The sequence below is a fragment of the Eleutherodactylus coqui genome, chromosome 1 (assembly GCF_035609145.1).
Source record: "Eleutherodactylus coqui strain aEleCoq1 chromosome 1, aEleCoq1.hap1, whole genome shotgun sequence".
In the NCBI taxonomy this organism is placed as follows: Eukaryota; Metazoa; Chordata; class Amphibia; order Anura; family Eleutherodactylidae; genus Eleutherodactylus; species Eleutherodactylus coqui.
The window spans coordinates 401,948,175-401,962,121 of NC_089837.1; the positions used below are offsets into that span (position 1 = coordinate 401,948,175).

At 39.6% G+C, this 13,947-nt stretch overlaps 1 protein-coding gene across 15 annotated transcripts in view; it reads right to left on the reverse strand.

Moving 5' to 3' along the window:
- MBNL2 (muscleblind like splicing regulator 2) overlaps positions 1-13,947 on the reverse strand; it is a 146,447-nt gene that overhangs the window by 12,235 nt on the left and 120,265 nt on the right. For 4 of the 15 annotated variants that reach the window (XM_066580395.1, XM_066580434.1, XM_066580377.1 and 1 more), the window contains 4 exons: positions 10,714-10,767; positions 9,918-10,071; positions 4,027-4,062; positions 2,850-2,944 (listed from right to left, as the gene is read on the reverse strand). In XM_066580395.1, the coding sequence (XP_066436492.1) occupies positions 2,850-2,944; positions 4,027-4,062; positions 9,918-10,071; positions 10,714-10,767 (339 nt within the window). The remainder of the gene's footprint in view (positions 1-2,849; positions 2,945-4,026; positions 4,063-9,917; positions 10,072-10,713; positions 10,768-13,947) is intronic. The other 11 variants (XM_066580460.1, XM_066580405.1, XM_066580487.1 and 8 more) reach the window with 10 other exon arrangements.

Sequence of the window (13,947 nt, forward strand, 5' to 3'; positions counted from 1 at the left end):
CTGTAGCTTCCGTTGGTAGTTTTCCGTTGAATACATACGAGTTTTTGATCGCTTTTTCTTACATTTTTTCATGGAGACAGGGTGGCCAAAAAAGCGCATTTCTGGCGTTCTATCTTTCTTTATTTTTAATTGGATGACGTTCACCGTGCGGGGTAAATAACGCATTACTTTGATAGATCGGACTTTTATGGACGCAACGATACCCAATATGTATTTTTGTTTAATTATTTAGATTCTCTTATTGTAAATATGACAAAAGTTTTTTTTAAAAAGTTTTATGACTTTTTAAAAAAAATAATTAGTAAAACTTTTCTTGTTCTTATTTTTACATTTTCTTTTAGTCCTCCTAGGGGACCACATGTGATGCTTTGATCGCTCCTGCAGTACGATGTAATGCCATAGCATTACATCATACTACAATCTGCCAGGCAGTCTATCAGGCCACCCCACGGGAATAGATTGATAGGCACACTGCCAAGACAGCCCTGGGGCCTTTCAAAAGACCTCTGGCTGCCGTGTCACCCGCACGACTCCCTGCGATCTCATTGCAGGGGGGCTGTATGGTACCACAAACATCGTTTGAGGGATTAAATGCAGCCGTAAGAATTGTCAGTGGCATTTAAAGTGTTAACAGCTCCAATCAGTTGTGCGGCTTGTCGGGATTGTTGCCCGCGGGTGTTAGTTGTAAGAAACAGCTGACACCCGTGATGTATGGAGGGAGCTCACAGCAAAACACTATAAGGCGGTCACTAAGGAGTTAAATATCTCCTCATTCTGAGCTTAAAGGTCCAGTGGGCGGTCTTATCAGTGATTGTCAACTATCTGTGTATAATTGTGCATAGAGAACTAGCTATTTTTCACTGACAGGACTGCCCACTGCACCTCTAAGCATAGAAGGAGCAGGAATTTAACCCCTTGATGACGTGCCCTATTTTTTTTAAACATTTTTGTTTTTTCCTCCTCATAGGTGATGAAAGTCTGATCTGTGGGTGTCTTACCTCTGAGACCCCCCATCAGTCCTGAGAGCCAGGCTCCCATGTCCCCTTCTTGTCACTGTGGGCTCCCACCCACTTGACGGAAATAGCTAAGTACATGCACTCAGCTGTCTCTGAATGGAGTGGTGCCGTGCATGGACGATACCTCTCCATTCATCTACAATGGGACTGCCAGAGATGATTCACTGCAGTCCCCTGCATTAAGAAGGAAACTGAATGGAGTCGCAGTCAAGCATGCATGGTGCCCTCCTTTCATCTTCAACGGCCTGACAGATAGCCGAGTGCTTGTACTCAGCTACTACTGCCATCCCTATTGAAATGAATGGGATGGTGCCAAACATCTGCGACTGCTGCACTATTCAATCTCCATGTCACTACAGGTGCAACGAGCCTGCAGTGACGAGAAGAGAGGAACATGGGACCCCTGTTCCCAGCATTGGTGGGGATCTCTTCAGTCTCAGTCAATCTTGGTACAACCCCTTTAAGTGCTAGCAAACAGGCTCTGGTACATAGTGATGCGGTGTGTAGCCTGCTACTATACTTTACATGCCAGTCACATGTAATGAGATCATTGCTATGAAGTGGCAACTGTGAAGTCTTCTAAAAACCAGCCACAGTTGTTTTAACTATATGAATTGATAACCTTGGCCAGAAACCTGCATCTGTGTGCACTATGGAAACAAGCAACTGTCTACGGGGTGGCATCGTAGGAAGGTGAATGGGCTAACAGCAGTGGAGGACAAACTATTCTTTCTAAAAGATAAATAGGTAAATGCAAATAGTTATTTTAACCCTTTCCAATCCACTGTCTGACGTCTGAAGACATTATGATTTAAGACTGTACAGCTCTGATGTTGGAAGACGTCCGTTGGGGTTCTCTTACTGTATATTGCTAGCCTCTCTGCTGTCTGAGACTATCCAACGTGTCACCTCATGTAGTTCTGGCTTTAGCCAGCAGATAGCGCTGTTGTATAACGGCAGAAAAAGAGTAAGCCCCCTAGGAAAACCAGGATACAAATTGGATTGGTAAGGGTTAAAGCGAATATTCCAGTGGATGTATCATACAACTTGTAGATACAAGTCAGTGCTCAAAAGTAGTCCAAAACCTATGCACCCTGCTTTAGTGAAAAAAAACGTGAAAAATTCTAAAGCTTTATTAAATCATGTTTACTGTATGCATTTAAAGGAGGACGATACTTTTGGTTATGTCACATTTATTCTGCAGTAGCCTGAGGACTGGGGAATAAAGGAATGATATTTGACACAAGTAATGATTGGTGACAGTGATGTTGAGATCAAAGAAATACTTCTTATTAGCCCCGGAGTTTAATAGAAAACAAAAACCACCTTGGGTGCCCGGCGGCACATTTCTAGATGGCTCCATGATCTTAGTGGTTTGTCTGCCCCATAGTGATGCAACATACACTGCCTAATCTTGGGGATCCTAGAACAGGCTCCATCACTAATATCTGTCTTCTCTGGTTTCCTAGGCACATCATAGTAAATATTGTAATACTGAGGTAATGACAAGCTTTTCTAATGCAGAGTACTGTTTATTTACCATAAACAGGGTGTAGCTGAAGATGTATTATGATGCCCCGTAATAAGACTGTCAATAATTGCAAAACATTCAAGGAAACATAAAACAAAAAGACCAATACTTGCAAAAATGTTAACTCTGAATAAGTGCAAACTGCTCATGAACACATTTGTAAAAAAAAAAAAAAAATTTAACAAAATAAAAATTTGATGGGTAGACATTTATAAAAAAAATTCTTCGTAGAATTTTTTTTAACATATTAGCACTCATTTAGAGTTTGGGATTTGTGAAAGAAAGCTTTAAAAGGAGCAAACCTGATTGGCTGTGGCTGTTGCGGCGAAGGGGACACTTGTTGCAGGAGTTGTTGCTGCAGAGACAGTGGCGGACGTAGCGCTGTGCATCATGGGTACTTTCAGGAGGGGAACCATGGAAGCAATGAACAGGAGGGTGTAGCATTATGGTAATAGAAGTGGTTTGGCATGGTGAATATCACATAGCAGCAAGCCATCATGGGTTAAACCAGCAGATGGCATGCAATCACAATGCAAAGCAAGGAAGCGTGGGAGAGAAATAAAAAAGGGAAAATAAGCTTATTACAGGTACAATTAAAGGAAGTTTGTAAAAAATATATTATCAGTGATTCCCAGAAAAAGAAGATTAAAGTGGTAGGCAGCTGAAATTCTATATGCCAGTCTAGATTAACCACGCTTTAGAAAATAATATCCGATCAACCGTATATATATATATTTCATGTTTGCACTTTTCTTGCTATTTTAATAAAATGATTCAATTACATGAAATCGTTTGGTGCCTGTACTGACCTCCAGTAATAAAAATGAATGTATACCATAAAGACACTGCCACAATACAGAACGCCAACCTTATGTAGAATGGCAGTGTATTAATGGGATCTGATGCACTGATACAGTAGTAGACCTGTCAACAGACTGACAGCACATCATCTTTTCCTGTGTTTCAATGCTACAGTTATTAAAATGTGTTGCAAGCTGGGATTGAATAGGTTAATTATTAAATCCACTCCTGTTAAAAGTGATTGATGCTGCCTGCTATCATTACGCTATATACGCTGTTAGTTATGAACCACGTTTCTGGGAAACTCTGATGAAATATTCTAAACATAGCAAAAAGGAGAAAAAAAGCACAACGCTATGACACGTTAAGACACAGGTGAAAACTACTTACACTTCAATTTCAATAAACTCAACAGACATCATAAAATAAAGTTAAAAAAAAAAAGCACATTTTTTTTTTGTTCTCAACACAATCTGCCAAAAGGTAAAATTAAAAAAGCCACAGAGCAATAGAAGACATATTACATATTATAGGTGATCATTAATTACAGACTGAATATTCTAAGCATTGAGTACTACAGTAACACGTAAAGAGCCGGAAATATTCTAGAACATTTTAGATAACATTGAGAATCACAGAAGGAAAACTTGAATAGCAAAAAAGTAGAGAGAAACCTACCAATACTGGTAGCTGGTGTCATGCACAAAACTGACCCTGCACAGCATGCAACGAGAGGTGGAGAAATGAATAAAGGGAAAGAAACAGGTTAGGAATACAGAGTTAACATCTGCAGTGAAATTCAGGCACAGTTTTAGATCAGTAGCAGTTAGTGCAAACATCATTAACCGAGGCCATTCATGGGTTCACATCTTACATCATCTTACTGCCCGAGAGATATTAGAAAGAGCATCCAATCAGTTTCCATTAGGCCTATCTACTCGGCTTTATCTTGCTGAGGCTTTGGTTTTCTTTCCTAAGCCCTCAGCTACCTCCGATTTTACCTTTTTATTTGAGGCTTACTATGGTCCATGCGATGCACACTACTTTATCCTACTACCTCAGGTAAGGCTCTGTTCACACTGCTGTTTGTATGAAGCGATCATTTGCAACTTTGTGCAAACCTACTGTGTGGTCTTACACTTTATTTTTTTACATGTTGATGGCTGGATCTAATGGACGTTTGATGGGTTGCATGGCGGTTGATTATTATCTTATATGTCTGGATGGCTAAAAAAAAATAAATCCTGTCTGTGCACATCTATCACCATAACCAGGGTTGTCTGATAACACTAAGATTCTTTCTGTCAAAATAATTTCTGGCCATTGCAACAATTATTGTCAAGTTAAAATTGTAATTTTGGGTCACTAATAGGTAGAGTTCCCTTTATTTTGTGCTTTTTTTAATGAGGTGTAGCAGGGCAGTGTCAGACTAGCCTGCAGAGATAGGCATTCTGACACCTGCAAAGAGAAGTAAAGGGTTAACACCTGATGAGTGTAGCAAGAATTGGCTGCATAAAAGCCAGTTCCTGCCAGAAGCAAGGGGGAAGTTACAGCTTGGTAGTGCAGGACAGGCTGCAAGCTGAGGTCCAGTGTGGACCAGTTGGATCTGTCACCCGTTCTGAAGGAGGTAGAGACACCCTCCAGACGCCCCAGGAGGGGTTAGTGACAGAACCCTGGGGGTTGTGAACCCCAAGCTTTGTGGACTGTATATAATGTACGTTGTTATGTGCTGTGAAATAAAGGCTGGCAGGAGCCAGAACCAAAGCGAATCCATGTCTCTGGGTCATATTTCGTGTGAGGTGGCCATTCCGGTATCCCAAGGTGGGCGATCCAGTGGCAAGCAGACCCCAACTTGCCACAGAGGACATCAATATTGTTTAATTGTATGAATTGTATTAATGGGGTGGTGAAAGAACACAAAGTTGTATAACTGTTCTTAACTACAAAGCGTATTTCTCATATTTTATTTTTGTTTAAACGGCAGAAAAATGACTTGTAAATTAGTTGTGGGGATCATCCATTACATGTGAAGAAGCCGGCCTTGGAAGCTTTATCTCCATTTATCAGTATAATTGTATGAAATAGGCAGTAAGTGCATAAACAAGTCTACCAGCCCAATACTACTGGTGTTTTATGGCTAATATAGGGCATATATCTATGTACTTTTCGGATAATATTAGGACTAAGGTTTGTTGAGGAAACTGATGAATGGCCTCAAAGTGAAGGGCAGCACATAGAGAGTACACCGCGTTCACAGAGGAGCTGCTTAAGCATTCTCTAAATAAACAGCTGCAAGGGGAACAAATTCCAGCTAGCTAAAGCACCATGGCAGAGCGAATCAGTCCAGGAAGAGAGAACTGAACAAGCTGAATTACACACGCCAGTTATGTGTAAGAGATCAAGTAAAGCAAATTCCTACATCCTATGGAGATAAGAACTGAGTGGGATTGGTGGCTGGTTTATTGGATAGGAAAGGTGTTGATTAGAGTGATTTCGATAACTAGAGTTAATGATCTAAGAAGCCATGAATAAGGTATATTGCCAACCAAAGAGCTGGCAAAACAAACAAGGTGAAGGTCTGCCTTTCCATATCAAATAAAGGAAATAGAACACAGGCAGTTATAGTGAAAGAAAGATAATTGGTAATATCAGAAGTTTTCCCTTTGAGCCTTCTGAAAACTCTTCTATACAAGCTTCAAACTTAGGGCTCATGCACATGGCAAAGCCACATACATTAAGCCTGTATAGAAGTGTGTATTACAGAGCTGTGGCCACTTTGTATGCTGATTCTGTGTTTCTCTTTATAAAATCAGAGGCACACAAGGGTACAGTATGAGCCGTATAAGGTTATGGGCACCATATTATGGATCCATACATGACAGATCTGCAATATGTACGTAAGCCCGAAGGGTAGGCTTACAAGCAGACTTTCATGTCATTTTGTCCATGCAACAAAATCATAACATGCGACCTACAGAATGTCATATAAAATGTCCCCGCTCACACAGTGACTTGTCATTGCAGCTTGCACCCACTAAAGCTAAGGATGTAAAATAGTTGCGGAATAGTTTGAGAATTGAGGCAGTGATGTGGATGCTGGAATAAGATTAAAAAAAAAAAAAAAACTACCATTGAACTGCCGAAGCACAAGGGCTCTGGAATTGTCTTTACACAAAACTGTAATTGTAGTGACCTAAGGCTTATGATTCTCTACTACATTTGTATAGCAGCATAATACTATTACACCAAGCGAACTGCAGAAAAACAAGCAAATGCTAACGTGTCCTGAAGAAGCTTTAGGCCAGTTTCACACGGGCGTAAACGCATTTATGCTCATATTTGCGCCCCGTATTTGCACAATAGGCATTGCGTATTTGCGCAGACGTGTGTTTTACTGTATTTTTTGTGTGTGCATTTGCGCGTGCAAAAAGAACACGCAACCATGCTCCGATTCATTGAAACGGGCAATTAAGTTAATTAGTTCAATATGTATTCTTTTTGTTCACAAATGTGCAGGAAAATATAGTTTGCTGCATTTTTTTGAACCACAGGCAGCATGAACATGAGACAGATCTGCACAGTGCCCCCATGCGAGTGCTACTAAACACATTCGAAAGTTTGTCTGTTTGACTCGGGAAAGGAGCTCTTGAGTCTAAGAGGCGGCCGGGCGGTGCAGGGCTCTCCCCACCTATAGCATGTTGACTGACATCCTTTCCCTTCTTGTGTATAGAGTCAGTCAACATGCTATGGAGAGCCCTGCACGGCCTGCCTCTTAGACTCAAGAGCTCCTTTCCCGAGTCAAACAGACAAACTTTAGAATGTGTTTCTTTTGAAAACACTGCAGCATTTTAGAATAACACTTACATGGAAGCAGTGTGCAGATCTATCCTGTGTTCATACTGCACAAGGTTCGGGCAGCATGAATCTGGTGACAGATTCCCCTTTAAACACTCTCTATTGAGCTGTAACTGATTGTCATCTATATAGATTAGGAACATGCAGTATAAGACGAAAGTCAGTTTAAGCTGCTTTGTCATAAACACTAGTAATTATTAAGAAATCATAGTACCAGTGTTTCTGGTGGCGTAATGTGTCACACAGCTGTGCTACATGGTACATCCATTATGATTCCCACACATGACACACACAGCTCTACTACATGCATCCTGATTCACACACACAGCTGTGGTATATCCATGCTGATTTCCAGACATCACCAGCTCAGCAAACTCCTGGATACAGCAATGAGCCCCTGGTCATGTGATCCCTGACTCCACCCACACCGGTGATCACATGATGGTGACATCATCACAGGTCCTGGTGGCTGCTGTCAGCTTATCCAGTATATAATACTTTCTACCACACTGCACAATGGCTCCTCCCCCAGCAGTGGCATCACCGCAGGTCCTTCAGCCCACCGGATCTCTGTAGTGACGGTAGGTCAGTGTCTTCTGTCAGGACTGCTGAGTTGTGTCTGAGATAATAATGGCTTAGTTGTATTCTCATTTTGTTATTTTTGTCCTCCCCTTACAAAAACCCTAACTTTGTTCTTCTTCTGTCGGTCAGGCTCTGTGTTCTATATATGTTGTAGGACCTGCGATGATGTCACCAGGGGGCACAGTGATGACATCACCAGGTGGCGGAGCATGAGAAGCACCCACACACAAACATACATACTCACGGTCAAGTGGTCGTTGGTAGTTCGATTCTATATTACAGTTATGCATGCATAATAGTGAATAGTATAAGTGGTATATTTCATTATAATAGGTGCCAACAAGCAGAAATTGCAAGCATTTCTCCAATTTACATCCACTGTGCACCTGTCCAATTGCTAAAACACTCAGGAATCACAACACACATGCTTGTTTTCCTTCAGTGTCTAAAATGTAACATCAAGTTTAACTTGACTGTAATAATTTTCTGCGACAAGTTATCTTAAGCTATTGAAAAGCTATTGTGAAGCTACTGAAAGGGTAAGCAAGCTATGGTACAGAAAGTTATCATAACGCGTTAAGAGTCAAATTATAGTTGGTTCCCTCTGTAGCAACAGTCAAATATGCTACAGTATGTCTGAGACAGACTAATAAGGCTCTCCCTAAATCATGTCGGTCTGAATAAACAAACATATGTATACTATAGATGTATGCTTTGTACTGGATACCGATATCCATTATATAAAAAAATATAACAACATTAAAATCAGTGTCCACCCTTGAATGTGAATTTTAAACATATCTTTATAGTAGTCGGACCTTTGTTTTTTTTATACAGAGTCTTAAATTCCCTACATAGTTCTAGAATTAAGTGTTAATATCAAATGCACTATGGACCTTAAAGGGATTATACTAAAATCGAAAGTTATTCCCTAAACACGACAGGGGATAACTTCATGATCTTGAGAACGGGGGTCCCATGTCCCCTATGAGGTCACTTCTCCCACCTGCAATAATGTCAATCTGAATGAAGTACTAGCCACACATGCGTGACATCTGGTCCATTAATTTCAACGTAGTACGATGGAAAATGCCGAGTAGATGTACTTGACCATCTCTGGCAGCCCCATTAAAAGTGAATAGAGTGCCACTGCACGTGTGCGACCACTGCTCCATTGAATTTCCTCTTCAGTTGTGACCCCCATGATCATAAAGTTATCAACTAGATAACTTTTTAAGGACTAAGCAACTATTTTTACTGTTTATCATCACACATCAAGATTGATTCCTTTTTTTTAGTTTGGCGCTATTTCAGAAAAATAAGGCTTTTGAAGACTATAAAATATATTTCAAAATAAATGACATTAGGAAATGTTGTACTAAGAAACAACATGGTGTTAAAGGGTGGACATTCACTTTAAGGCTTAACTTCATGTGTGGTATTCTGATGTAATGGAAAGTATATATACTAGCCAGACAAGTTTATGCTAAATGGATATCTTCCAGACATATACATCACTTGTAGTTGGCGAACACAGTGTGAACAGAGCCCCAAAAAATGGTAACTGAAAAGGCCAGCTCAATTGGGAAAATCTTATAGCGTCTTTCAGTCTAATGGGTTATTACTACTAACATATATATGAATTATTAATATTCTAAGAGCAGACTCTGGTTTGTGTACGATAGATATATTAGATAGATAGATAGATAGATAGATAGATAGATAGATATGAGATAGATAGATATGAGATAGATAGATATGAGATAGATAGATAGATAGATAGATAGATAGATAGATAGATAGATAGATATGAGATAGATAGATAATAAAAGTCAAATAAAGTAATTATCAGCACATAATGGACCATTTTAGGGGCAGGAACAATTTTGCGGTCACTAGTAATTACACAATAGCCTCATTCTAAGTGAAATAATAGACTACATTAGGATGACTACTGGTTGGAATACGCACAAGTTCTATAAGAAACATATACGTTGAGTAGAAATATGCCTTTTCAAACAGAGTAGTTTATAAGCTACTTAATACATTTGCTTAAGATTCATATCAATCAGTCAAGGAAAAAAAACAAACATATATTGTATTTTCATTACTGTAACGACTATGAAACATACCTGCTGGGAAAAATGCGGTAGGCTGTTGCAGCTGTGCACTCGCAAGAGCCTGTTGGTAGTGCAAGACACTAGGATTAAAAAGTGCGCTGGCACCATTGCTTTTTTCTAGAGCTGGTCTCTTTGGTAAAGTGTGAAGAACGCCGGGTGGAAAAGCCTGTTAACAAAGAATTAGATGACACTTGTAGAGGTCAGAATGTCTATGCAAACCTGGAAACACACATATACAACAAATTACGGATTGTGATAAAATCTGAAGTAAAGAAAAATTTAACTAAAATAAAGATGCCTTGCCATGCACCTTAACCCAAACTGAGGCAATGCAGAATGAGTGAGATTTGGTTATTGGTAGCAAAAGCATGGTTACCATAACATTAAGCCTGTAGTCACAAGACTACAGCAATGACATCATTTACATGAGCATTATAGCATCTGTGCAGATCAAATTCTATTCTTGATTTCGTCTATCGACAATTATAATATGAGATTTGCTACATTCCATATCAATTTGTAATTTGGCCAAACGTCTCTACTATTGCAATGAATGACATAGAACATAGGTTCAGCTTTATCTTGTATACAAGTACTTCAAAATGAAGCCATGTTAGCAGTATAACAGCAATCTTTATTTGTAACGTATGAAAAAAATGAAGATGGCTATTTACGACTTTGATCATTTCCATACATTAGCTATATGCATTGGTTGTCTCAGATGATGTTAAAAAAGCAATAAAAAAAAAATATTAGTTGCTTCATTGAAAAAGCTACATGCAAAGCAAAAGGTGAAAGGTCAAAGTACCAGATCTACAGTTGCTTCGAGAGGTCGCTTCATTGCTTTGGCAGTCGACTGCGTCTTTTAATAACAGGCAGCGAGCACATGATGGCAGTGGGCCAATGGGATTCAAGCGAATTAACATACAGGTAAACAGCAAGCAGAGGTGCATCATGGGAACGGCATTGCATTGTGGATAGGTGAGAAGGAAAAAAATATTCTGAATGCAATATACAACATATAAAACACTAGGCATGCACAACAACAAAAATGTTTCTTTAAAGAAATGAATATTACACCTTGAATTAGTACTAAAGCAAAATGCATCTACTGTACCTTAGTTAAAGCAGATAAGAGAGTAAAATACAGATGGTTCAGGTAAATTCAATTAATATAGCATCTCTCAGACTCCATTAAGCATTTGCAAATTAAAGATCAATTCATAGCAAGATTAAATAGCTTCCACCATGGCAGACGAGAAGTTAGTTGCTTATTTTTTAATATGTGCTGCCACCTGGACAATACGCTGTCATTGTATTTTACTACTCTTAAAAGTATATTGATGCCTAGTAACTTTAAAGCAAATGAAATAATAGATTATTTGTGTGATCATTTTAAGTTCTTGTATTGCAAGATGGGTTTAACCATTGTCTATCTCACAAATATTGGCAGCTAAAATATCATCTCACACACGTGATCAAATATAGAAACCGGCTACTTCAATGGCTCACTTATCAAAGTCTTTGGGCTGCACAGAAACAGTAATAAAGATTAGATCCTGTTGATGCTAGGGTAACACTCTACATTTTATTAGGGCTGGATTTGCATATTGGTGCAATTGAGAACCATGGCACAAAAAAAAAAAAAAAGAATTTTGATGCAATTTTGGGTTGTCAACATGCCCTACAAAAATTGGAAAATATACGTGATGAACCACATGTAAAATATTTTACATTACAGAAGTTGTCCAAGACCCATAACTAAGTTTATTCAACTCTTAAAGTTAATATTAACATAATAGGTTTGCTATTAAGAATACAGTGGTGCCTTGGGTTAAGAGTTTAATTTGTTCCGTGACGGAGCTCTTAACTTAAAACACTCGTAAGTCAAATCAATTTTCACCATTGAAATGAATGGAAAAGCCATTAATCAGTTACGGATTGCGAAGCTCTCCCACTGATTTCAATGGGGATAGCGTTGCCCCACTGAAAGCAATAGGACGCTAGCACCCCCACAGTGATTTTCGGGGAAGGGCTTTAAATATAAGCCCCTCCCTGAAATCATCCCTAGCTGTAATAAGAAAATAAAAAAATATATATACTCACCTGTCTGCAGGGGCTTAGGCGCGTCTAGCCGCCGCTTGTTCTCCCTGCACTACTCTGAAGCTTTTTAGCAGGTGGGAATTAAAAATGCAGGGAGAACAAGCGGCGGCTAGACACACCTGAGCCCCGGCAGCAGCGGACAGGTGAGTTTATATTTTTTACTACAGCTAGGGATGATTTTCAGGGAAGGGCTTATATTTAAAGCCCTTCCCCAAAAATCACTGCAGGGGTTGCCGGCAGCCCATTGCTTTTAATGGGGCCACCGACAGCAGCAGCGGCCCCATTGAGAGCAAGGCTTGTTACTAGAGATGAGCGAGCTTGCTCGTTTAAGGCTGATAGGCACCAGCTGCACAACTACCACTTGACCATTAAGCAGATCCACAGAAAGAAACATATTTTTAATAGTAAGCCTATTACAAAAATGTTAATGGTAACAGAAACAGCTGAATAAAGCTTAGTTATGGGTCTCTGACAACATCTCTAATTTAATTTTTTTATATTAGCTGTTATTCCCATTAGGTTTAAATCACATATGCAGGGCGGCTTTTGAGACAAAACAGAAGTGGATCTGTGAGAAAGGAGAAGTATAAATCCTTTCTTTATATTTCCTATGTCTTTTGAACCCACTTCTGGCTTTGGCTAAAAAAAAACTACATCAAAAAGCACGCCAAGGACTACATGTGTGATTCCAGTCTCAAAGGGAAACTGTCATCACGTTTAAGCCCCAAAATCTATGCTATGGGCCTCAAAGGTAAGGCAACAGGTGGCTGGGGAACTTTAACGGGTGTCCAGGGCTCAAAAGTACTGACAGGTCCCTTTGAAGACACGGTCTCATCAGGTTTTAGAGGCTTCCTTCACGCATAGGGGGAAATTTATCAACCTAAAAGTCGTTTAAAAAGGCACAAAGTTTGATGTTTTTTAAAAATTTTTATTCAGATGGGCATGTTTTAACATAAGGAATTGTGGACACCTTGACCACAGATTTAGTTATAATTTACACCACAAACGGACATAAATTATACCAGTAATCTGCTCTAGGTCATAGCTAGTGTATGTTTTCTAACAGGTGAACCGATGGCCCAAGACACACCAAATCTATCAAGAGGTGTGCGCCTCTTAAAACATTAGGTACATTTTAGGGTATGTTCACACGGCGGATTCCAATGCAGATTTTCCCATGTGGATTCCATCTCTAAAAACCGCAGAAGAAATCTGCAGCTGAAGAAGTGGATGGAGGAAACAGCATGACGCCAGACATTTATGGGCAGATTTATGAAACTGCCTTAAAAAAATGACTTAGTTGTCCATAGGAACCAATCACAGCTCAGCTTTCATTTTGCATTCTGCTCTGGTAAAAGGAAAGCTAAGCTGTGATTGGTTCCTACAGGCAACTAAGACAGTTTTTCTTTTAGACAGTTTCATAAATCTGCCCCTTAGTATTTCAAGGCTTGTTAACGCTTTCTGTTCTTGCTCATGGAGGGGGTATACAACAGACCTTTCCAGTATGGTTGAATGGTCAAATTTTTCCATGTGGATCCCCCCTCTAAAACCATGGCAGAAATCTACAGCTCAGCCCCGTATTTCTGCTGTGGGTTTGCCCCTCTGTTTCCAATTGGATTCATCTGTGGTAATGGTTTGGATTCCTTGTCAAGAAGTGATGTGCCACTTCTTTTTTATTTTCACTGTGTAAGACTTTAAAGTATGCGCATAGAAAAAGTCAGCGTCTAATGCCTATAAATGGGCAGTTTACTGAAGTGGATTTGCCGTGAATTTGATGCGGAATCTGCAAAGATTCCACGTCAAATCCACTGAATATTTCCATTATGTGAACATACCCTAACAGGGCACATGCACAGGAGTTGCCCTGATAGGAAAACTTCTTTAACGTCAGTCATAATAATTGGCACAAAAATACAAAAACTAGCTCATAAAGTAATTA